This window comes from Balaenoptera borealis (assembly GCF_965194805.1).
Source record: "Balaenoptera borealis genome assembly, chromosome: 3".
In the NCBI taxonomy this organism is placed as follows: Eukaryota; Metazoa; Chordata; class Mammalia; order Artiodactyla; family Balaenopteridae; genus Balaenoptera; species Balaenoptera borealis.
This window is the reverse complement of record NC_138866.1, coordinates 42,524,875-42,548,071: the sequence shown is the minus strand read 5'-3', so window position 1 is coordinate 42,548,071 and position 23,197 is coordinate 42,524,875. Positions and strand designations below refer to the sequence as shown.

The 23,197-nt window shown below is 39.9% G+C and overlaps 1 protein-coding gene across 2 annotated transcripts in view; it reads right to left on the bottom strand.

Annotated features, from left to right (window-relative positions):
• Positions 1-23,197, bottom strand: part of ARMH4 (armadillo like helical domain containing 4) — a 150,977-nt gene that overhangs the window by 78,302 nt on the left and 49,478 nt on the right. For both annotated transcript variants that reach the window (XM_082386506.1, XM_082386505.1), the window contains exon 5: positions 11,637-11,867. In XM_082386506.1, coding sequence (XP_082242632.1) covers positions 11,637-11,867 — 231 coding nt within the window. The remainder of the gene's footprint in view (positions 1-11,636; positions 11,868-23,197) is intronic.

Genomic DNA, 23,197 nt, shown 5'->3' with positions numbered 1-23,197 from the left:
CTTAATGAATGAAATGTGATTTTTTTTCCAATTCTCTAATTCAATATAGTTTAATCATGAAAATACAGATAAGGGCTTCAACTTCTGGAAAGCATTAAGTCTATTATCTCACACAGATCATTAACAGAAATAAAGATGAATAATGTGAAGCTGAGATATTTGGGTTTAGTTCCAGAAGGCTCTTCCTAAATCAACAAGTCCAAATTTACTTCTTTTTTTAAACCTTTGATACAAGAACCTATTATCCAGGGCCTTTTAAAGGGCCTTAAAGACATGAAAAGAGAACAATTTTGTTCAAACCAGAACCCTAAAACATTTAAAATACTATATTATAAGTTTGTTCCAGCCAGAAGTGAGATACAAAAAGACAACTCAGTTCTCTGACTTGGAGAAGCAATGATCCAGTGGCAAAGCGAATCAGGTTTAATAAATTTCTCACTTCAATGTAGGTGATGCTATGGCTGTTTTTATTCTTTGGTAGAAGCTATCAAAGGCCTTATCACCGTTAAGCCACCTAATTAGCTATTTGGAAAATTTTTAAATGATTGATCACTATGAGAATGCAATCATCTGATTCTCATCTGATTCAGATTCCAAGGTAATGAAGGTAGCTGGCCCAACATTTTCAAGGTCTGATCATTAAACGGCGTAGAATCACTCCAAGCTCATTCTAAAATGTTAGATTGCTGCCCACAAAAAAGAAAAGGTAGTTACTCAACACAGGGCAGGTGTTAGCTAATGCTATGATGGTAATCATTTTGCAGTATATAAGCGTATCAAATAAACACGTTGCACACAATGTTATGTTAATCATATCTCAATACAGCTGGAAAAAATATAAAACATTAGATTATGTTCCGGAAAAAAACCTAGCCTCAAAATGTTATCTATGGTTGATGACCTGAAGGCATGCTATAATTAGTTCATTACTAAGGGCTTTGTAGATGTAAAAACTATTTTGAAGTAAGTAGAGAGAACCAGAGAAAGTTAAGATCACATGAAGTTCTACCTGTCATGTGATATTTAAGCTTAATCTCAGTTATAAGCATTATGGAGAACCCTCAGTACTGATCAGTTACCATTTTTTCCACAAATCCAACTAACTCCGTTTAACACGCCCCCTCCCGTCCCCCACAGTGCTCTCCAGGATAGTTAAATAAGGGACTACTGTTTAATTGTCAGGGCGCAATAAAGCATCCCCATCCCTCCTCCCAACTGTGCTGGACAGTTTCAGGTCCAGCATGGCTACCAGCTGGAAGAGAACCCCCTTTTAATCAATCAACAGTACTCAATGCTGAGTACTAGATACTGTGCACTTCCAAAAAAGTCCTAAGCAAAATGAGATAGTGGAGTTGGGAATGAGCCCTACTGCCAAGAACGGCTGGGGGAGTTTCACAGGGGAGGACTGAGTGGGAGTTAGGGTTCCCGGGAAAGGCTTCAGCGAGAGCCGGCGCGGGGTGGGCAGACAGACAGTAAATGGAGAAGACCATCCCAGGAAAAAAGAATAATGGTAGAAAAAAAATGCGGGATCCGGAAACGTCTGATGCATGTTCTGGTGACAGTGATTACAGCCCGATGAAGGCAGAGGTCTTGGACAAAGCAGTCGAGAGAAACGAGGAAGGAAGAGAGACCCCAGACAGATCCTGGAGGTCCTTGAATATATCAGGGGTGTATAAAAGAAACAAATACACTTATAAGAAATGCTTCCTACCCATGAACTGTTGAATCCCTGAGTTACCTGATGGAAATCTCTGATTCCTTGATTTTATATTCAATCTCTCCTTCACTTCTGCTGCGGTGTATTTTTAATTCGCACCACCAATCCTCTGAATTTCAAAAATAGCTCTGGCTTCCTGAGGCCAGTTCGAGAGGTTGGCAGTTCTTTGAGATCACACAGAACCTACTACTACAGTACTGGAGAGACCCAGCTGCACAAAGATCAATGTTTTAACAACCAAGACTGATTTCCCTTCCTCCACACAGGAACATCCCCAGGGAAGCTTTATGCACAGGGGAGCTAGCTGCAGACGGGGCTGGGGCTGCCACTGTGCTCTCCACTAACTCTATTCTACGAGTTTCCCTCATTAGCGTTTGAGACTTAGAGTTGACTCCTCACTAGTTTTCTCAAAAGAAATCTTTGGAGGAGAATAAGGGAATTTGCAGTGTCCCACAGCTGACTTGGGCAAAGGGAACTCTGTGTGTGTTTGTGTGTGTGTGTTAATGGTCTGAGTTCTACCACTCTTGGAATTAATGAATTTCAAAGCCTCAATTCCAGTCTGCCTGAAATTCTTGGTGCAAAAGTCCTACATAGAGCTGCGAAAAATCATTAAGTGTCAGTCCTAAAAAGAAAATTTAACACAACCCACAAAATCATCCATGCCATCAATCCTTTCCTCCTTCCAAATGACGTAACATTTCCTATGTTGAAGGAACATAAGAGTTTGACTGTAGCCATTATACATAACTGCTCATCAGAAGTGTCATGAACACCAAAATGAAAGAAAAAAACCCAGAATACATTACATTCTTTTTAGGCCAGAACCTGGTTTTGTTTAGCCTTGGCCAGCTATCTTTTTGATTTTTGGTTCAAGACGGGTGTCCTCAGAACATACCTGTGAGCACGGTTAGAAGTGGGCAGCAGGAAGGAAGTCTATTCACTTTTATGTATTTAACCTATTTATAACCTACTCCATGCTAAAAAGAGGATTTACACCTTCTAACAAAAATACCTACAATATAACAGGTTAAAAATAAATAAGTGGAAAACTCAGGAAATAAATGCATTTAAAACCTAAAATCCTGAGTTTGTCAGATTTTTCACCACAGGCATGGGGACAGATTTTCTCCCCTAGAAATCCCCAACTACTAATAATCTGCAAGTAACCAATGGCTCAGATGGAAAGGTCTATGAAGAAATGATTTCTTGGACTTGGAAGGCATCCTGCTCTGCAGACCTAACATCCCTTAAGCACTCATTCTCCTGAGGTGGGTAGAGGCAGGGATCACAATCTCTAATTTAAACTTTGGCACTAGTGTGTCCTGCCTAATGTGGAAAAAGGAGGTCTACATCCAAGTTCTGCTCCTCTTGTCTCAGAAAAATAATTCAGTTCTTTCCAAAGAAAGAGTAAATGGCATTACTCTTAAATCCAGAAACCCTGGGTACCGTCTGAGGACAGGAAGGAACTCCAAGTAACTGGCAGGTACCTACTCAAGGAAACTCACATCCGGAGATGCTCACTCATTCCAGATGCAGAAGTCAGGGTACAGACCTCCATGGGACAGATTTAGAAGTCTGTCATGTTGAGGCAGGAGGCAGACAGGCCCTAGGTAAGACATTTACAGCTGGCCTCCCATTTACATCTCATGAAGCAGGAAAAAGTGGGCTTCAGGCCAGACATTCACAACTAGCCTCCTGTTTACATTTCCTGAGATAGGAGATAGGTGGGCTCCAGGTTAGGCATTTACAGTCAGCCTCCTGTTTGCACTCCAAAACGGAAGTAACAACTGAAACAGGGTAAAAAGCCAGGCTTTGTCTCCTGTGGACACCTTAAGATAACAGTTGTGGCAGGAGCAGAGAGGAGCTAGACCTTGTTTGAGTAAAGGATCAAGAGGCCATAAACTTCCCATCCTTGGGGCAAGGGAGACACTACACATGCGCAGAAAGGCTCCTTGCAGGTCAAAAGTCAGGGGACAATGCCAGGCCACACTGAGTCTTGCTTCTCCCAGACGCCTTCACGTCAAGATCCATCTTGGCTGAAAGGTGCGTGCGCACCTAAGGGGAGGGTCCTGAGACAAATTAGCCAGGGGGGACAAAACAAGATGATTGGCCAGAAGGAAGACAAAGACCTGGAAAACTGCCCTTTTATAAAGAATTTAAGTATTTCCCAAAGGCGCGACTCTCTCTCTCTGAGTTCACCCGTGCATCTTTCCGCATGTACTTTGCTTTTCCAATAAACTTTTTACTTTTCTCTTTACCTTTTGCCGCCTCACCTGAATTCATTCTTGACAAGGCAGGCAAGAACGAGGGATCCAGGCCCCAGCCCCTGCCCCCTGTGGTCTAGTGGTTAGGACTCCCGGTCCGGGAACTAAGATCTTGCTTCCAGCTACTACTCGCGCTGCATGCTGCAAGCTGCCACTTAACTGCTGCGTGCATCCGAAATCAATGTGACCATGGGCTTTCTGGGGAAACTAAAGCATGGATATTGACTTTAATCTCAATGTGACTGTAAAAAGCTGGGGTTTTTTTTTTAAGGCACACTAATCCAATACACAAAAGATCATTACAAGCAATGTAAATCTTTACTAATGGAGATTCAATTCATAGAGCACAGAACACTTCTGATAATCCTCTTTCGCCATCCCCTTCACAAACAGAAACTGCCTCATCCCAAGGGAACAACCAGCAGACCCAGTCTAGGACAGCTGTGCTCCATGGGTGGGACCCAGGTATCAGTACTTTTTGTCGCTCTCCAGGGGGTTTCAGCCAAGAGTGACAACCACTGGTGCGGGGGCTTTAGCCAATCTGCCACTCACATTGCGCTGGTTACGTTGGATTAAGGTTTCTTTCCTTCTCCTTCCTTACACATATTTAACCACGTTAGCCCGGCAACTTCCTGAGCAACCTCGTAATACACAGCTTAACATGTTATATGCCAAAATACACTGACATTTGTTGCAGTGAAGAGTTGTTTGAAATCTCACACTTCCCACTATCTTTTACGGAGCATCTTTTTCTTGCTGTCACAGCCCGTGTTGCACTATATTTAAGTGTTCAGTCTTAGCTACATGTTAAGTGTTCTAAAAGAACAAGAAGGATGATGGGGAGCAGAAAGAGAAGAGCTGACACGTTTGAGGACGAAGGCTCTGACTTTCTCACAGACCAATGCTCAGTTTCTCTAAGGCCGAACCCCCTCACCCTTTGCCTGCAGTTCATTCTACCTTTCTACCAATTCAAAACACTTTCTCTTTCTTTCATATTAAAATCATCCTAAATCACCAGGTAATGAACCTGATAAATAATAATAAATCCATGATAACATCTTATGGGTTATCCTATCCAGACAGCAGACCTACATTTTTGTAAGGCCTTCTCAAGGTATATTATTGCAATCCAAAGGAAGGCTCTTAATATTGAAGAGTAGGCACCATGTTAAAATGGGGAGGGGGATATAAATTAGAGATCACACAAGCACTCCCGAAGTCACACCCCACAGATGGCTGCCTGCTCAAAGAAACCCCTGGTTGTAAATGATGATTCAATTCCCCACTGCGTAATCGCTCAGCCACTGGCCTCACATCTATAGAACCATTCTCTGCCCCATGGTAATTTACCTCTTTACAGGTCAACCTCTCACTCTTTCCACAACACATAGCACACACTTAGTAGGTGCTCTATGAATGTCTGGTGAAAAACTAGAAACATGAATGCTCTTCATTCTTCTGCTTTCCACAAACATCTCTATACTGTTAATTGAATATTTATCATGTTTTTTAAAGACCTCCAGAGGAAAATATTCCACTTCCTAAATCAGGAGTCCATCCCAATGTTAGATGCAGGCTTTTGAAAAAAACGTGAAGACAGCTATAGTAATTCTGCACTTAACTAACTGATGGCTTTTGGAAGCCTTATCTATTCAGAACATCAACCAAACCATAAAGTGGCCAAAAAAATGGTCTCTTCTTGGAACAATACCACCACCCTCAGGCCCTCATCCAGAACTCATGAATTCAAAACATATTTAAGATAAATATATTAGTTTAACAAGATTAGTCACAGGATTCTTGGAAGAGAAAAGAAACATGGATAAGAATCAGCCACAAGAGAAGTAAACAGAAAACACAGAAATCATAGATAGGTATAGTGATTGACACATGCCCCCATCCGTTCCACCAGTCATGTGATCACATTCCCCTTGTCAATGATTGTTTAGAAATGAGCATGTGACCTAATCCCAGCCAATCAGAGGTGAGAATTCTACTGGGGGATTCTTGGAAAGTCTTCCTCTCTCCTGAGGAAGGAACACAGTAAAAAGACAGTCCTCTTCTTTGTCTGAGCAATGTCTTGTCTAGGTGTGATATCTGAAACTGCTGCAGCCACTGCAACTGTAAGGAGGCCAGCCTGGGGCCAAAGTGAACATCCCAAGGAGGACAGTGCAGCAAGTTGGAAAAACATGAGTCACCAATGACAGCTGAGCTACTGAGTCAACTGACCCAGGAGCTCCATCTCTGGACTTCTTGTTTTCAGAGAAAATATATTTCTTTACTCTTTAAGTCAATTTAAGGTTTCTGCTACGTGTAGCTAAAGGCATCCTAGCAGATACAGAATGCACAGAGGAAAGAATCACCAGACATTAATTACATTGCACATGTTTAAACATTAAAATGGATATGTTGACTCAACTTTGCCCATATTGATTTTATACTTTTAAAAGAATAATCGTGTGATTTATTATAGTGAAAGGATAAGAAGTAGTGTGGGTCACAGTATCTGCTCTCTGTACAGGTTCTTACCAATAAATTTGAAAATAAACTTGTTAGATCAGAAAAGAAATTGATTCTGCATATGTAAATAAAGAGCTTCCTATATGCTACTAGCATTTTACCAATCAATGCACCTCAGTCATAACATGGAACTTTCACTCCTGATTCTCTGTCCTCTATAGTTCAGTCCACAATCACACCTCCCAACAGCAAGATCAAGAAATTGGGCTCTCTCTCTCCAAAGCTTTACAGGCAATGTGTATGTGACAATACAGAAAACAGAAGTGCACAGAATTAAGCCATGGATCTACTGCTTTGCCTCAGAAAGTCGTCTAAGTTTTCTGCTCCTGTTACTTCACAGAAAATGAAACGATAATCTATTCAAAGAGTATGTATTATTTTTAGCCAATCCCAACTACCCACTTCAATCTGTTCATTTTTAAAGGTTTCTATGGGTTTTAGCATTTGCTTTGGAATACCATTCATATTGTAAGATAGGATGTGATAGTCTATAAATAAAAATAACCCACTTAAAGATAGGAATGAATAAGATGGCCAATTAAAGTATGATTATATTAAATTGGATTACTTTTTAAAGGTCTCAATCTTTGCATTTTTAGTGATTCATTAAGAAAAAACTATAGTTAAGTTTACAACACTCACACTCAGACTACAGCTGTCACGCAAGCTCTACTTCTAAAATGAAGCTGCTCATGAAATACTTATTGAAATCTGTATTAGTTTCCTATTTCTACTGTAACAAATTACCACAAACTTAGGGACTCAAAACAACACAAATTTATTACCTTACAGTTCTGGAGGTTAAAAGTCTAAAATGGGTCTTGAGGGACTAAAAATCAAGGTGTCAGCTGGGTTGTGTTCCTTCTAGAGGCTCAAGGGGAGAATCCATCTCCTTGCCTTTTCCAGCTTCTGGAAGCTGCCAGAATTCCTTGCTCATGGCCACATCACTCTGACCTCTGCTTCTGTCATCACATCTCCTTCTCCGACTCTGACTTGATACTTCTCGCTTATAAGGACACTCGTGATCACACTGGGCCTTTGCAGAAAATCCAGGATAACCTCTCCCTCTCAAGATCCTTAACCTAATCACATCAGCAAAGTCCTTTTGCCATGTAAGATAACATAGTCACAGGTTCCAAAGATTAGGATGTCAACATCTTTGGGGAGCCGTTATTCTTGGTACCACAAAATCCATCACAAATAGGGGAGGTTTCCCTCTATTTCACATGACCTGAGAACATTTAGGAAACTGTATCAATTAACATTGATCCAGAAGTTGTCACTCATTTTGAGTTAATAGGAAATACTCCTGTCCCTCCAAGAAAAAGTTGGTGAGCTAATAAAATCCTAGACCTGGACACTACTACTCTAACCCAGTCTTCCCACAGTGGAAAAAAAGGAAGGGCTTGAAAGATTTGTTCCTTATTTTGGTTCCCATGAAAACTACAATGCTAAAAACATGTTGGCAAACTGAAGATATCAGAAAAAGAAGTGGCAGTAAAAGGTAGGAGACAACCAGGAAAATGGTAAATTTTATTAAAAGGAAAAATCTGATATGAAATAAAAATTCAGGACTTGGGGAAATCACTTTTAAAAGCATAGCAGATCACTAAATTGGTATCACTAATTTAAGAAACCTTAGCCATGCATGGAGGCTAGAATCAGGACAGGGGGACAATAGGGCTATTTGTCCTGTGCCTCATGCCCTACACACCTTAAAATGTAACTGCTATTAGCCAAAAACTGGGGAAAACCCAAATGTTCATCAACAGGTGACTAGATAAACAAAATGTGGTATATCCATACAATTGAATACTACCCAGCTATAAAAAGGGAACAAATTACTGATACAGACCACAACATGGTTGAATCTCAAAATCATTATGCTAAGTGAGAGAAGCCAGGTACATAAAGGTATGTATTATATGATTCTGCTTATATAAAATTCTAGAAAATGCACTCTAATCTGTAGTAATATAAGTAGATCGGTAGTTACCTGGGATTGGGGACTGAGAGAGAGACAGACTGCAAAGGGCATGAGGAATCATTGGGGGGACAAAAGGGAAGTGATGGAAATATTCTGCATTTTCAGTGAGATGGAGGCCACATGAATGTAGCCTCCATCTTGACAACCGTCAAGACTCGTCGAATTGCATACTCTGAGTGCAGTTTATCGTATATAATTTATACCTCAATAAAGTTGATTTTTTAAAAATTTGACTCTTCTTCAATGGTAAATTTGTGTTGAAAAAGGGTAGAGCCCAAATGATCATGCTACCCTTGAATTGTAACCGCTACAGATTTTTCTAAGATTCATAGCCTCTCCGATTGCTTATAATTATCATAGATGGTAAGCCAACTTCCTAAGTGGGGAAAATTGGCTTCCTGGACCACAGTCCAGGAATAGATGCCATATGGCCTCCATAGAGTACCTCTGTACAAAAGCAACCCTCTCTCCAGTAAAGGGGTACAGTCCCTAAATATTCACCCAATCCATACTTAAAAGACTGTTCAACTGTCCATGATCCTTCCATATTATAAATCCACTACCTGAGGAGTCACTTGATGTGTAGATTTTTGTCTTTGTGTTTAACCTCTGTAATAAGTTACATTGGTATTTTGTATTTTATTTTATTGATCTCAACCAGTTCATGTAGAACCGGTGCATTTCAGACTAAATATTTATTCACATGTTCCCAGGCCAGTGTTTGTGTTTGTTTTATAATATTTTGATATATTTATAAGCTTTTAGCAGTTTCATTTGATGTTTTTAAAGTAATTACTGCCCAATTACATGCCGGATTTGTTCAGGAAATAATTTAGTAAATACAGCATTGTATGCACATGTATGATACCTTCTGCCTGTCCAGTGGAAGTCCATCCTTTATCACCTCCTCTGCTTACCATAAGCATATTCCACAGGAAATCCCAGGTACATTTCAACTACAACCTTTATGCCAACCTAGAGGGTGATAATCCCAGAATAATTTCTCAGTCCCAGACTTCTTCCCTGAATTCAAGACTCAAAATCGAAGTCCATCCTGGACACCCCACAGGCTCCTCATATTCAATGTGCCCAGAATTAGCTGATCATCTCCCCAATATGCCAAGTTCAAGTCGCTCCCTCTATTCCCTCTCTTCATCAGAGACATCACTCTCCACCTGTTCGCCCAGTCTAAAAACCTAGAAATCATCCTCAACTCTCTTTCTATTTTTCCTCATCCCCCCAAATCAGTTAGTACCCGTGACAAAAAGCTCTCAGGTTGGCTCCTTTTTCTTCATCCCACTTCCTCTGCCTTAGTTCATGCCTTCGTTTCTCACATGTACATTTCATTGGTCTCATAAGTGGCCTTTCTCTCTCCCCAGTCTCACGCTCCTAACCTGTTCCTCCACTGCACTATCACTAGAATGGTTTTCATAAAGGACGAGGGAAAATCTCTTGGCAGTCACAGATCTTCGTGATGCATCCTTGCTTACCTTACCTTTCCAGCCCTGTCTGCTGTTATATCTCCTAGAGCTTCTTTTTACACACTTACTGCGTTCTTTGCCAACCCATCTGTATTATGCCATGCTCTTTCATCCCTCCAATGCCTCTGTGTATGTTCTGTCTTTGACCTCTTTCTCCTGCAAGCTATCTCCTACTTATATATCCTTCAAGCGACAGCTCTGAACTCTCCAAGCTACTCTAAATGGCCCCCTTCTACATTTCTGCTCTGACCTCCTATAACCCTACTTTTATTATAGAATTCACCCACCCGGCACTGAAGCCTTTACGAGTGGGCTCTGCTCTAATCAAGAAAAGGCACTGCCTTATTTTTCTCTGTTTCCAATGCCTTGCAAAGGAACATAGTAGGTGTTCCATTTTTTGGATAAATTAATTAACCAAATCTAAAGGACAGCTCATGAAAGAATTCTATAATGGAAGAGAAGATTAAAGATCCTTATGCATGTTTCCTTAGTTTTAGAGATTATGAAAAGGATTCCTCCTTTGACTGCAAACCTTTAAAGGTTTACCAACTTCAGTCTGAGCTTTGAAAAAAGCGAGAGAGCTTGTTTTAAACTACACAATCGTGTGATAAACAGATGATGCGACCTTCCCACTCCATACTTATTTTAATGCACTTACCCCTCCTCATCACTAATCTGAAAGAGTTTTCATGGAAGGAGAGGAGAACAATCTTTAAGAAATCATATGTAATAAGATTCTAAATTGGAAGTTTCAACCGAGGCACCAGGATACACTAGTATGATATTCCAGAGCGAAGTCCAAGACCAACATCCAAATTTTCAATGAAATACTCCAAACGCTGGTTATATGACTCTTAAATCTAACCTCTGCTGTACTTAAGGTATAAACGGGTCTTTTAAAGACTAAAAGAGTTTCAGGGAGATTTCTTTGGAGAAGAGGTCACTTCCCCTCAGGTCAAGAGAGTGAGGCCTCAAAGAATCACCCAGAGCTTAATAGCATCTCTCCAGAAAAAGGTAAGAGGAGAGAGACAGAGGAACGTCCCTGCTGACAGGAAGAGAGTGTCAGAGTCGGGGTCAGCCTGCATCAGCGGAAACTCTCACCGAAAATCTAGGCTGGGCACAAGAGAGGGTAAGCTTGGAGTTGTCTGGACACTAACTGCTGAAACAACATTGTATTTGATGATGAAATGCAACCACGAGAATGAGCAGAAAAGTCATGGGACGGCTGCAAGCTCACCCAGAAGTGAAGGAAGAATTTCCCCAGGGAGGAAATTCTAAAAGGACAGAGGATGACAAAATACATTTGTTTTCTGACTCCAGTCCATTCACACTGCTTGTGCAGTTGACTGGTTACACACAATTCCTCCCCATTTGGAAGTCCTCCCATAGCCGACAGCTGTCCTCCAGCTGGGAAGGAAAGATGGAATTCCTTCCAAAAATTAGGTAACCGTGCTCTTCGTGGGCAGATGGAGACTGTTTGGAGCCTGACTATTGAAGAGCATAAATATAAACATAGTGAAGAAAGAACTGAGAACTTTTTCCCAGCCGAAACACCCGTAAACAGAAGATCATTTTGTTCCATAATCTATGCCAATGAAGGAAAGCTGTCACCTAAGAAAACTAAAATGAGGGGAGAGAGGAGGGAAAGAAACACACATGACTCTTACCCAGGCCCTGACTCTGCTGTTCCCACTCGATGGTGTCCGGCACCTGGTAAGTGGCTCCTTCCAAAGAGACCACGTTTCCCTGCTCTAAGCCAGGTTCCTGAGACGTGATGCCAGGGAGAGTAAACCCAGGCAGCTCGGTGTCACCACCCAAGGTCTCATCCAGGGAGTCTGCATCTTTATCCTCCTCATCTTCCTCCTCCTCATCTTCTTCATCCTCATCTTCTTCTCCCTCTAGGCAAGAAGAAAGCAAAGGGAACATGAAGAAATACAGTGAGTGCATACAAATGAATCTTTTGAAATGACCCAAACACTACAAAACAATCATGATTGGCCTTTCAAAACAAATTTTATAGCCAAAGTTGAGCAATATGAGCTTTGCGGGATTACAGGCCCACCGTATACTCACATTTTAAACTTTCAAAACCACAGCTATGTCAGATGATTATCATGCGTCATGTTTATTGGGAGTCAAAGTTCAGGTAATACAGATTTTTGTTAAAGCCATATTTATACTTACAAGGGTAGGAAACATCCTCTTCCTGTTTTCTGGAGATCATTAAAGATTTATCTGTTAGAAAGCACACTGAAATACTAACAGAATTTAAAAGGAGTGTTCCAATCTCTTTCTATCTCATAATACTAAACAAGAGAATTCATTATGTTGGCACAGTTTTCTTTCTGTTCTTCTTCCACATTAGTGAGTAGAACTCACAACAGTGTTAAGTGAGAGGTCCATAAATCCACTCCTGTATCTGTGTTCCTTACAGAGGAGTGACCCAAGAGACGGGAAACCATTACATCAACATTCTCCATACAATTCTAAAGGGGACTGGGAAATGAAATATTGATCAAGGACAGTCAGAAAAGCAACACATGAAAAAAATCATTATCATTACCATCATCATAAGAGTTAAATTCACAATGTGTCATCTGTGGTGCTTCAAAAACTGTTGGTTTAGGAAACATAAGGCCCCCAATTTCATTTTATTTCATTAATTTTAATTTTCTAGGAATACTTTGAGCCCCCACCCACATCCTGAAGGCACCCCTGAAGCCCCGGACAAGGACCCACAAAATCCACTGAAGGCCTTTTCCTTGGTCTCCCCCTTGTCTTCGAACACAGTGGTGACTGCAACAGGGAACGCTTTTTAGATGGTAAAGAGGAGAGGGAGGAGTAAAGCCACCCAAGAATTCTGAGACTTTCCTTTTCTTCTTCCAGACAATTTTCTCCACATATATCCCTTTTCATCTATCATTTACAGGTTTTCTTAACTTAAAAAAACATTACCTCTAATCTTTCTCATTCTTATATATCCTTTAACTTTGTGGGCCTTAATACCTGTCACTGTTCCAAAATTTCAACAAATATTTATCAAACACCTAGTTCCAGGCACTAGGGATAGAGCAATGATGTTTCTGCTTTCATGGAGCTGATATGTCCCTCAGGAGATGTACAGCAAACAAAGAGATATACAAATAGATATACAATACATTACACTCTGATTAAAACCAGCAAGAAGATAGAAAATGCCTGGTACTACTATTATAGATGGAGAGATCAAGGAAAGTTTTTCTGATAAGGTAAAGTTTGAACAGAGGTCATACCAAAATAATGAATTCTCTTGTTTCATTTAGGTCATTAAAGATTCCAAGTAGAGGAGAACAGAGGGAACAGCAAGACCAAAACCTTGAGGCAGATGTCTGCTTGCTGTGTTCTAAGAATGGCAAAGAAGACTTGGCTGGGGGGCGGGAGGGACAGAGAGAATACAGGAAATGAGGGGGAAGGGGTAGGCAGGGGCCACATCTAACATATATTTATAAAGAATGACTCTGCTGCAGGGCGGAGTATAGGCTATATCAGAGCAAGAGACAAAGCAGGGAGACCCAATAGGAGGCTATTTCAAAACCCAGGGGAAAGGGAGAGCAGTGGTCAAATCTGGGATGTAATTTGAAGGTAGAGCCTTGCTGATAATTACAATGTGCGATGTGGGAGGAAGACCCCACTTTACTGAAAATGGGAACTAAAGAATAAAGAGCAAAATCAAGAATTTTATTTGAGATATATTAATTGTGTGGTGCCTTGTGCCTATGACATACAAATGGAAATGTTGGAAGTCTAAGGAAGGTCAAAGCTAGAAATAAAAACCTAGGAATCATCGACTTATAAATTATATTTAAAGCCTTGAGACTGGCTGAGATCACCAAGAGAATGAGAGTGGATGAAAGCGAAGTGGTCCAGCCCAAGCCCTGGACAATCGAACATTTAGAGGTTGGCCAGCAGAGGGAGATCCAGCAAAGGAGACAGAAAAATGACCACAGGTGGGAGAAAAACTAAGATTGAGGGACTGAGTAACAAACTGAGACTCTGGCTTTGACATTTGGGAAGTCATTAGTGACCTTGACAAAACTTGTTTCCCTGGAATGGTAGGGACAAAAGTCAGACTGAAGTGCTTCCAAAGAAAATTAGGAAAATGGAAGTAGACACAGCAAATAGAGAAAACACAAGAAATTTGAAAAAGAGAACAGGGACATTAGGGGGTAGCTGGAAGGAGATATGGGGTCAAGGGTAGGTTCTTAAAATAGGAGCTACTAGAATTTGCTTGTAATTGATGAGTAATATCTGGTAGACAGGGGGAAATTGATGACACAGGAGAGAGCAGAGAGCGGCTAGAGGAATGTCCCAAGAGATGAGGTATAATGGACAGGTTACACACATGGACCCTGGAGCCACACAAACTTTTTACGGCTGCGTGATTTTGGACAAGTTACTGAATTTTGGTGTGCCTCAGCTCTCTCACTGTAAAACTGGTATGAGTCCTACCTCACAGGGCCGTTGTAAGGATTACATTAGTTAATATATCAGGTACTTAGAACTAAGCCTGGCACGTAGTGGCCACCATATAAGGTTGGCTTCTTTGCTATTACAGAGAGGGGAGGGGGCCCAGTGCACGGCCAGCTCAACTACATCCTCTGCCATAGCAGGCACAGGTGCCAGCGGGTGGGTAGATTTGGTGGTGGGAATACGTGAAAGTTATCATATCTCTTTACTTAGTCAAATAAAAAACTGGAAAGGAGAAGAGAAATGTTGGTGGTTTGAGGCAACAGGAAAAAGTGTGAAATAGTCATCTTGAAGAGTGTGTGAGTGAATTCTTGGGGAAAATGAGGTAGGACCGCCAGGCAACCCTATGAGTCCACATGAGATGTGATGTCATAAATTTAAAGTAAGGCGTGTTAAGATGATCGTGTGTTTTTCTTCAGCCACATTCAGCTGCTTGGGTGCAGGAATGGGTGGAGGAGTAGAGTAGGCAGAGACATTTAACCAGAGCCAAGTTTTGCTAGGAGAGCTCAATTGGGGAGGGGGGGACGAAGAAGCAGTTGATTGTGTCTGGGCATCTAATGTACAGCATGGTGACTATGATTAACAACACAGTATCATATACTTGAAAGTTATCAAGACAGGAGATCTTAAATGTTATCACCATACCAAAAAAAATGGTAATTATGTGAGGGGATGGAAGTGTTAACTAACCTTACAGTGGTAATCATTTTGCTATATATATATATATATATATATATATATATTGCAAAATGATTACCGTGTGTGTGTGTGTGTGTGTGTGTGTATCAAATCATCACCTTAAACTTACATATGTTATATGTCAATAAAATCTCCATAAAGCTGGGGGGGTAAAAAAGATGGACCAGGGACTCTAGCTAAAGAGAAGTTGAGAAGGACAGTGGATAGAGAAAAAGTAACAGGGTCACTGGATAATGGAGAAAACTACCAGGGATCATCAAGACTATTTGACAATTTTGCTGACCTTCCTCCTATAGACAGAAATTTGTCATAGGCTAAAAAGAACACTTCATTATTTTTAAAATGTTATAAAATCACTTTTAGTTACGTTTCCTCTCCACAAACCTAAGAGGGTTGTACTAGATGGAATAATTGTGACAATATGATACTGATCCCCTAAGAACCGCAAAGGCGAAGCCAGAGCTCTGAGCCATGGATTTCCAGCTCTCATCATTGAACCGTTGTCCTCTGACCCAGCAGTCCCCAACCTTTTTGGCACCAGGGACCGGTTTCGTGGAAGACAATATTTCCACAGACCGCGGGGGTTGACGGGGGATGGTTCAGGCAGTAATGCGAGCGATGGGGAGCAACGGGAAGTGGCAGATGAAGTTTGGCTCGCTCACCCGCTGCTCACTTCCTGCCGTGCGGCCCGGTTCCTAACAGGCCACGGCCCGGTACCGGTCCACGGCCCTGGGGTTGGGGACCCCTACTCTGACCACCACCAACCACCAAGGACAACTTCTATTTGGTCCTCAGCGTGTTCAGTCAGTTCCTCTTCTTTAAAATATAGAGCTAACTATCTGATCCAGCAATCCCACTTCTGAGTATATATCTAAAGGAAATGAAATCATTGCCCTGAAGGAACATCTGCAGCCCCACATTCACAGCAGCATTATTCACAATAGCCAAGGTATGGAAACAACCTAAGTGGCCATCAATAGATGAATGGATAAAGATGTGGTATATATTTATAAATACTTATATGTATTATTCATATTATATAATTTATATTATACCCATAGATAGGTGTAATATAATATAAATATATTATAACATAAATGGAATATTATTCAGCCTTTAAAAAAAAAAAAGAAATCCTGTCATTTGCAACATGGATGAACCTGGAGGGCATTATGCTAAGTGAAATAAACCAGACAGAGAAAGACAAATACTACATGGTATCACTTATACGCGGAATCAAAAAAAAAAAAGTCTAACTCATACAAAGACTAGAAAAGTGATTGCCAGGGTCTGCCGTTACAGGTGGAAATAGGGAGAAGTTGGCAAAAGGATACAAACTTTCAGTTATAAGATGAATAAAGTTTGAGGATCTAATGTATAACATGGTGACTACAGCTGAAAACACCATATTGTACAATTGAAATTTGCTGTGAGAACAGAACTTAAATGTTCTCACCAAAAATAAAAAAGGTAAATATGTGAGACAATGAATGTGTTAATCTGATGGTGGAAATCCTTTCACAGTGTATGTGTGTATCAACTCACCAGCATACACGTTAAATATCTTACAATTTAATTTGTCAATTATACCTCAGTAAAGCTGAGGGGAGGAATACAGAGCTATAAAAATAATGAACGGGACCTCAAAAGTCATCTTCCTCCATCCTTTTGCATCCTGAGGAGAGGGCAGCATCTATGCAAGTCTACGCAAACAAAATGTTTGCTCCCTTCACGATGGGATTTGGAGGACCTTGCTCAGGTCAACGTGTCTCATGTCTCACAATCTCTCCCACACTCACCCCCCATGGTAAAGCCTTCCTTCTCCTCCCTGCCCTGAAATGCCCGACATGAGATGTCTAACTCCAAGCCAGACAATAAAACTGAGGAATACTCTCTCCAGAAACACATGATTGAGTAATATACAATTATTCAATTGTATATTGAGAAAGGGAAAGGAAGGACCCTGTCTGATGTGTGGGGTGAAAGAGGAAAGTCTTCTCCTTGTCCCAGCAATACTGACCTTCAACACAAAGGACTGTATAAGGTTTACTAGTTGTCACTTTTAATACCTGAGCAAGCCTGGGGAGACAGCTATAGAAAAAGGAAGTTTCAGAAACTGTGCAGAGAAAATAGGAGGGAGACAAGCCTTACAGGAGTGAGAGTTCTCCTTTAGTCTAGCTTTATTCCCTCATTATCTTTTTCTGCCAGGGACTTTTCTTATTTATTAGGAGGCTACAACCATTTTGTAGCTGTTAAACATCTTTAGTAGAATGTCACCTGTACCCTGCTGCAATTTCCAGTGGAATGTTGACTACTATTACAGATCAGTAACAAAAACAGGTATGATAACCTTTCTAATATTAGCAAAATAATGTATTTTACAGCAGCTTGGCCCAGAAAGGTGAAAAACTATTGGATAAAGGAAGGACAATCTTGTCCTCTGCTGTATCACCAGTGACCAACCCAGTGCCTGGCAGTCTGCAGCACTCAGTATTTGCTGAATGAATTGATTGATGGAGGAATGCACAGTCAGTGAGCTAGATCCAAAACAACTAGATCTAAGGAAACACAGAATAGCATTTAATAAGCAATTAGTAACACATTCCTCTGAGTAATCTTGCGACAAGCACAAAGGCAACATATCAAATGGACAGGTACAAAAGAACCCAGAGTTGTATGCATGCTTCTTGCACTAATAAAAACTGAAAAGAAAGTCATCTGTATTTAGCCAGTCTTTCAATAGTTGCATCTAAGAGAAATAATAATAAAACACCTCTGAGCACAAAGGATAATCACATGAAATAATCATTCAGCAAATAAAACTGTGCCAAAAACAATAACAGGATCCCCGACTCAAAGAACTGAAACTAAACGAAGAACTCATTCAAATAACACTACCAGGTTATATGTTAAAGGCTATAGGGTAATGCTTCCTGAATTTTGTAATTTGGGGTTAAGATAAACCCAAATTTTATTTTCATTTATCTGAATCCCAAATAAGCACGTGGATCAACATAAAACACACACGCACAATTATTCCATATAAAGATAGCACAGAAAAAGAAAAAATGAACCTTTAAAAATGCTCTTGGTTTACCATTTATAACAGATACACCTCATATATCAACATCTGGCGACAGTGACCAGAGACTGAAGTTATATTTGTCCTGAGAATCCCTAAAGAACACTGCAACCCAGGAAGTGAAGGTTCAGAGAGTTCAGCCTAAGAAGTTTCTTCTAGTCATGTCCCCTGGAGTGGAAAGTGCATCCTCGTAACTGATGCTTCTTTTTCCCAGGTTGACTGGACACCGATTACTTCATAAAACCAAACAATAACGCTGATGCTAACAGCAATCAAAGGGGCAGTCATGATGGTTTCCGAGTAACCATCTCCCGTGAGAGGCAAAATCCTCCCACCACTTCGCACCGCTCCCACTCCCAAACACCTGACATGGATTACATAAAATTCCCTGGTCACTCGTGCTGAACCAGCATCTGCTCAAGGCGTCCCACTGAATTCAGGATGCACAGTCAGGCAATGACTAAGGCTACTTGCTGTGGAGCTAATGGATTTTTCCGTAGTACTCTTACCAAGATCAAGTCACTGGCTAGCATGTCCAATGTCAAGAATTCCGACACCTAACAATAGTGAGAAAACCGACTTAGGTGTCAGCCAAAGCGCCTACACAGGTGTTTGGACATTAGGCAGCTCAGTCTGCAACAGGGTCTAGAACATGGTTTGATTTCTGATTGATGGGCTTGAGGTGAACTGAAACAGTTAAAATTAAAACTGTAAAACCTTAAACAGAGATGCCAGGTTACGTGCCACATGGCCAAGAGGTGCTTGATCATATTAAGTAGTGTGGCAACAGCTCAAACAGAGAAATGGCCTGTTGCAAGTGGCAGGAAGAAAAAAAAATATGTCTAGACAGTACCATCTCTAAGCCAATTTCATGTGTCTGGCCACTCTCTGACAGAATCTCTTCACAGCTGTTTCATAACCCATAACAATACCTTGTACTTACATGGGGCTTTTCTTCTGAGGAAGTCAAAATGCTTTGCAGGCATTATTCTCCAAATGTACACAGTTGGCTAAGGAGAGCAAGTTTTATAAGCTCTGTATTACTTACAGCCTACTTCGCTGGTGATATAACTGCCTCGGGTGCTCAAATATCACAACAGAGCCTCAAATGGGTTTGTTAAACCCCAAATTTTGACTCTCCAGGTCAGGCCTGTTTTCTTTATTTACTGCAAACATTTCTGCCTAAGGTTACCAAAACCAAGAGTTTTCATTTTGTTCGGAACCAGGGCCATGATCTTCCCAACAAAATCAATAGAAGATATGGAAGAAAGTTTGCCCTGTGGTCTGGGCCCGAGTAATCTGGTTCTGCCACAAAGTCCAGTTACCATTTAATAGGCAGTTCCCACCAAAGATGCTCAGTTTCTCTCAATCTATTTTTATCACAGTTTAGACATTTTAAGATTTCCAGAAGATAGAGACATAGCTAGCATTCCCAGAGTATTGCTAATGAGTCCAAGGGGAACCCTTGGTTGAGAATGTCACCCCAACAATAGGAGTAGGAAGAACCCCACCTGTAACACTTGTTCCCCAACATGACCTCTCTATCCTTGACTTATAGGAAAAATAGGCTCCTGCCTGTACTTTCTGTCTGTTTAGAATAGCAATGATTAATTTGAATCCTTGTCTTTTGCCTATCTATTCATTAGGTTTCAGGGTCAAACCTCTCTTTTTCTTTCCTTTACAAAGTTTAAAATTAAATCTAAGGTACACAAATTAGCACACGTGAAGAAGAGGAAGGATACCATGAAAAGAAACAGGGTGAATTCTCTGGGAAGAGGCTAAGCATGAGTCTTTCTCCCATTTCCCCTGTAAACAGAATGGCTGTGACACATCCAAGTGGCAGACTTTTAAAAGAAGAAACACTTGTTGGCAAGTGTTTTCCTGGGAACCCCTATACAATATAATCAAGAGCCACTGTAGCAAAATGGTTTCCACACATAAAGAGCGACTGAAGTACTAGGGATGGTACTGCCTTAATTTTCCAGATTTATTTTTAACTTTGGCTTCAAATGGGATGCAAAACTTAAAGGCCAGAGAAAAAAAAGATTAAACTTGTTTTGAGGAGATGAAGCAATTCTCCAGCAGATGGCTCCCTGAGATTGAAAGGGATTGAGAAACCCCAGAAACTACTGAAATAATGACCACAAAATTCAGCAGCTCACAATGTTAAATTTCATTACATTTCTTAAATCTTAAATATTTCTGCCAACTAAGTGCTTCTTCATTTTTATCATGTAATATTAGATATATACAAGAGAAAATGTATATAATGTTTCTGTTATTAAGCATAATAATGAAATCACCTCCAGAGAACTCACCATTCAGCTAAAGAACTGGAATATTACTACTGTGGCATCTATTTGCATATTCCTCTATCATCTTAACCACCTACTTCCCCTGAACGCCATAAAAAGTTACTGAACGATGAATCACTTTGCTGTACAGCTGAAACATTGTAAATCAACTATACTTCAATTAGAAGCATGTAATGGAGAAAGAGTTACTGAATGTTATATTCTGGGACGTTTTTTTCCACTCAAAATTATGACTTTAGGTTTCACACATCTAACAAAACACTGGTTTGTTAATTTCACCAATTTATGGTATTCCATTTTGCAAGCATGTCACAATTTATTTATTTAGCTTCATGTGAATAAACTTTTGGGTTATTTAGTTGTTGCCAATTTTTTTTGCTGTTATGCATAGTACTGTTATGAACATTCATATATGATCTCTAGTGGATCTACTCACTGGTTTCTCTAAGGCATATTCCTAAAAGTGGACTCGCTCGGTCAAAAGGAATAGAGGTGTTCAACATGCTAAATGATGTCTAGATATATTTCCTTAGCTCCACATCCTTACCAACCTTTGCTATTGTCAAACTTTTTCTTTTCAATCTAGTGTGTATAAAATGATGGGTCACTGTAGAGGTAATTTGCATTTCCCTAATTATTTATGAGGTTGTGTATCTTATCATAAGTTTGTGTATCTCTGTGAAATGCCTATTCACATGTTTGCTCCTTTTTCTTTTAAGTTGTCTGTCATTTCCTATTGATTTTTTGGAGTTCTTTCTATTCTGGACACAATCCTTCATCAGTGATATGTATTACAAATACCTTCCCTAATTTTAGAAGTTGTACATTCACTGCCTTTCTAGTATATTTTTAGAAAAGTTTTCAGTTTTAATATAGCTGAATTTATCAATATTTTCCTTTGTGGTAAGCAATTTTTGTGTCATGATTTTAAAAATCCTTCTGTATCCTTAGTTCAGAAAGATATTTTATAATTTTTCTCAGATTTTTGTTTCATCTTTTACATCTGTTTTTAAACCATATGGAATTGGGTTTTGTGTATCAGGGTACATTCAATCTGATTTAATTTTTTTCCAAACGGACAACCAATTGTCCCAAAACTTTTATTGGGAAAAAAAAATGCTTTCCCCACAACTCTGTAGTGCCATCTCTATCCTACATTAAGAACCCCTACAGGAGTGTGTCTGTTTCAATGCTCTCTATTCTGTTCCATTAGTTATTTTAACTATCCCTGTCCATGACCACATTGTCTGAATATATAAAGATATAATAAGAGCTTTATAAGTCTTAATATAAAGACTCCAATTTATTCCTCTTCTTCAGTAGTGCACTGGCAATTACTTCTTGGGCTCCTCCAATTTATTCCTCTTCTTCAGCAGTGCACTGGCAATTACTTCTTGGGCTTTTGTTCTTCAATACAAATTTTTACAATAAGTTAGTCAAACTGTCATGGATTAATGAAATGGAAAAATATAATAATGAAATCTTATTTTTATTCCTTCATTCTTTCTATTTTCTTTGGGGTTCTTCTGTTTTTATAGCTTAAGGTGGAGGCTGCTTGGGTCATTAATTTTCAGATTTTCTTCTTTTCTAATAGAAGCTTTAACGGCTAAATATTTCCTTTTAAATATTCGTTTAACCTTCATCTTACAAGTTTTGATATAATATTTCACAATGATTCTGTTTTAATTATTCTTATTTTATACTATAATTTTTCTTTGATGCATAAGTTATTTAGAAGTGTGTTTTTTTAATTTTCAAAGGTACAGGACAATTTATCTTTCTATTTTAAATGTCTAACTAAATTGAACAGACATCAGGGAATTGGCCTGCATGGTACCAGTTCTTTGAAATCTGTCAGGATTGCTTTATGGACTAGCATATGGTCAGTCTTTGTAAATATTTCATGTGTGCTTTAAGATAATGTGTATTCTCTAATAGTTTGGTACACTATTTTTTATATGTCCATTAGTGCATTTTGTATTAAATTTTATTTTGTTTGAAAATTTTAGCAAACTGAAACCAACACATAAAAAGGATGATACAGTTGGGCTTATCCCAAAACTACAAAGTTGTCTTAGCATTCAAAAATCAATCAGGGCTTCCCTGGTGGCGCAGTGGTTGAGAATCTGCCTGCCAATGCAGGGGACACGGGTTCGAGCCCTGGTCTGGGAAGATCCCACATGCTGCGGAGCGGCTGGGCCCGTGAGCCACAATTACTGAGCCTGCGCGTCTGGAGCCTGTGCTCTGCGATAAGAGAGGCCGCGATAGTGAGAGGCCCGCGCACCGCGATGAAGAGTGGCCCCCACTTGCCACAACTAGAGAAAGCCCTCGCACAGAAACGCAGACCCAACACAGCCATAAATAAATACATAAATAAATAAATAAAATTTAAAAAAAAATCAATCAGTATAGTGTAAAGCAACTATACTCCAACAATAAAAAAATCAATTAGTATAATTCACCATATTAACAGAAAAACCATATCATCATCTCAATTCGAAACACTGATTCGGAAAAACCATTTGACAAAATCCAATATCCATTAATGACCAAAAAACAAAACAAAACGAAGAAGTTTCAGCAAACTAGAAAAAGGCAGAAACTTTCTCAACCTGAAAGAGGACAT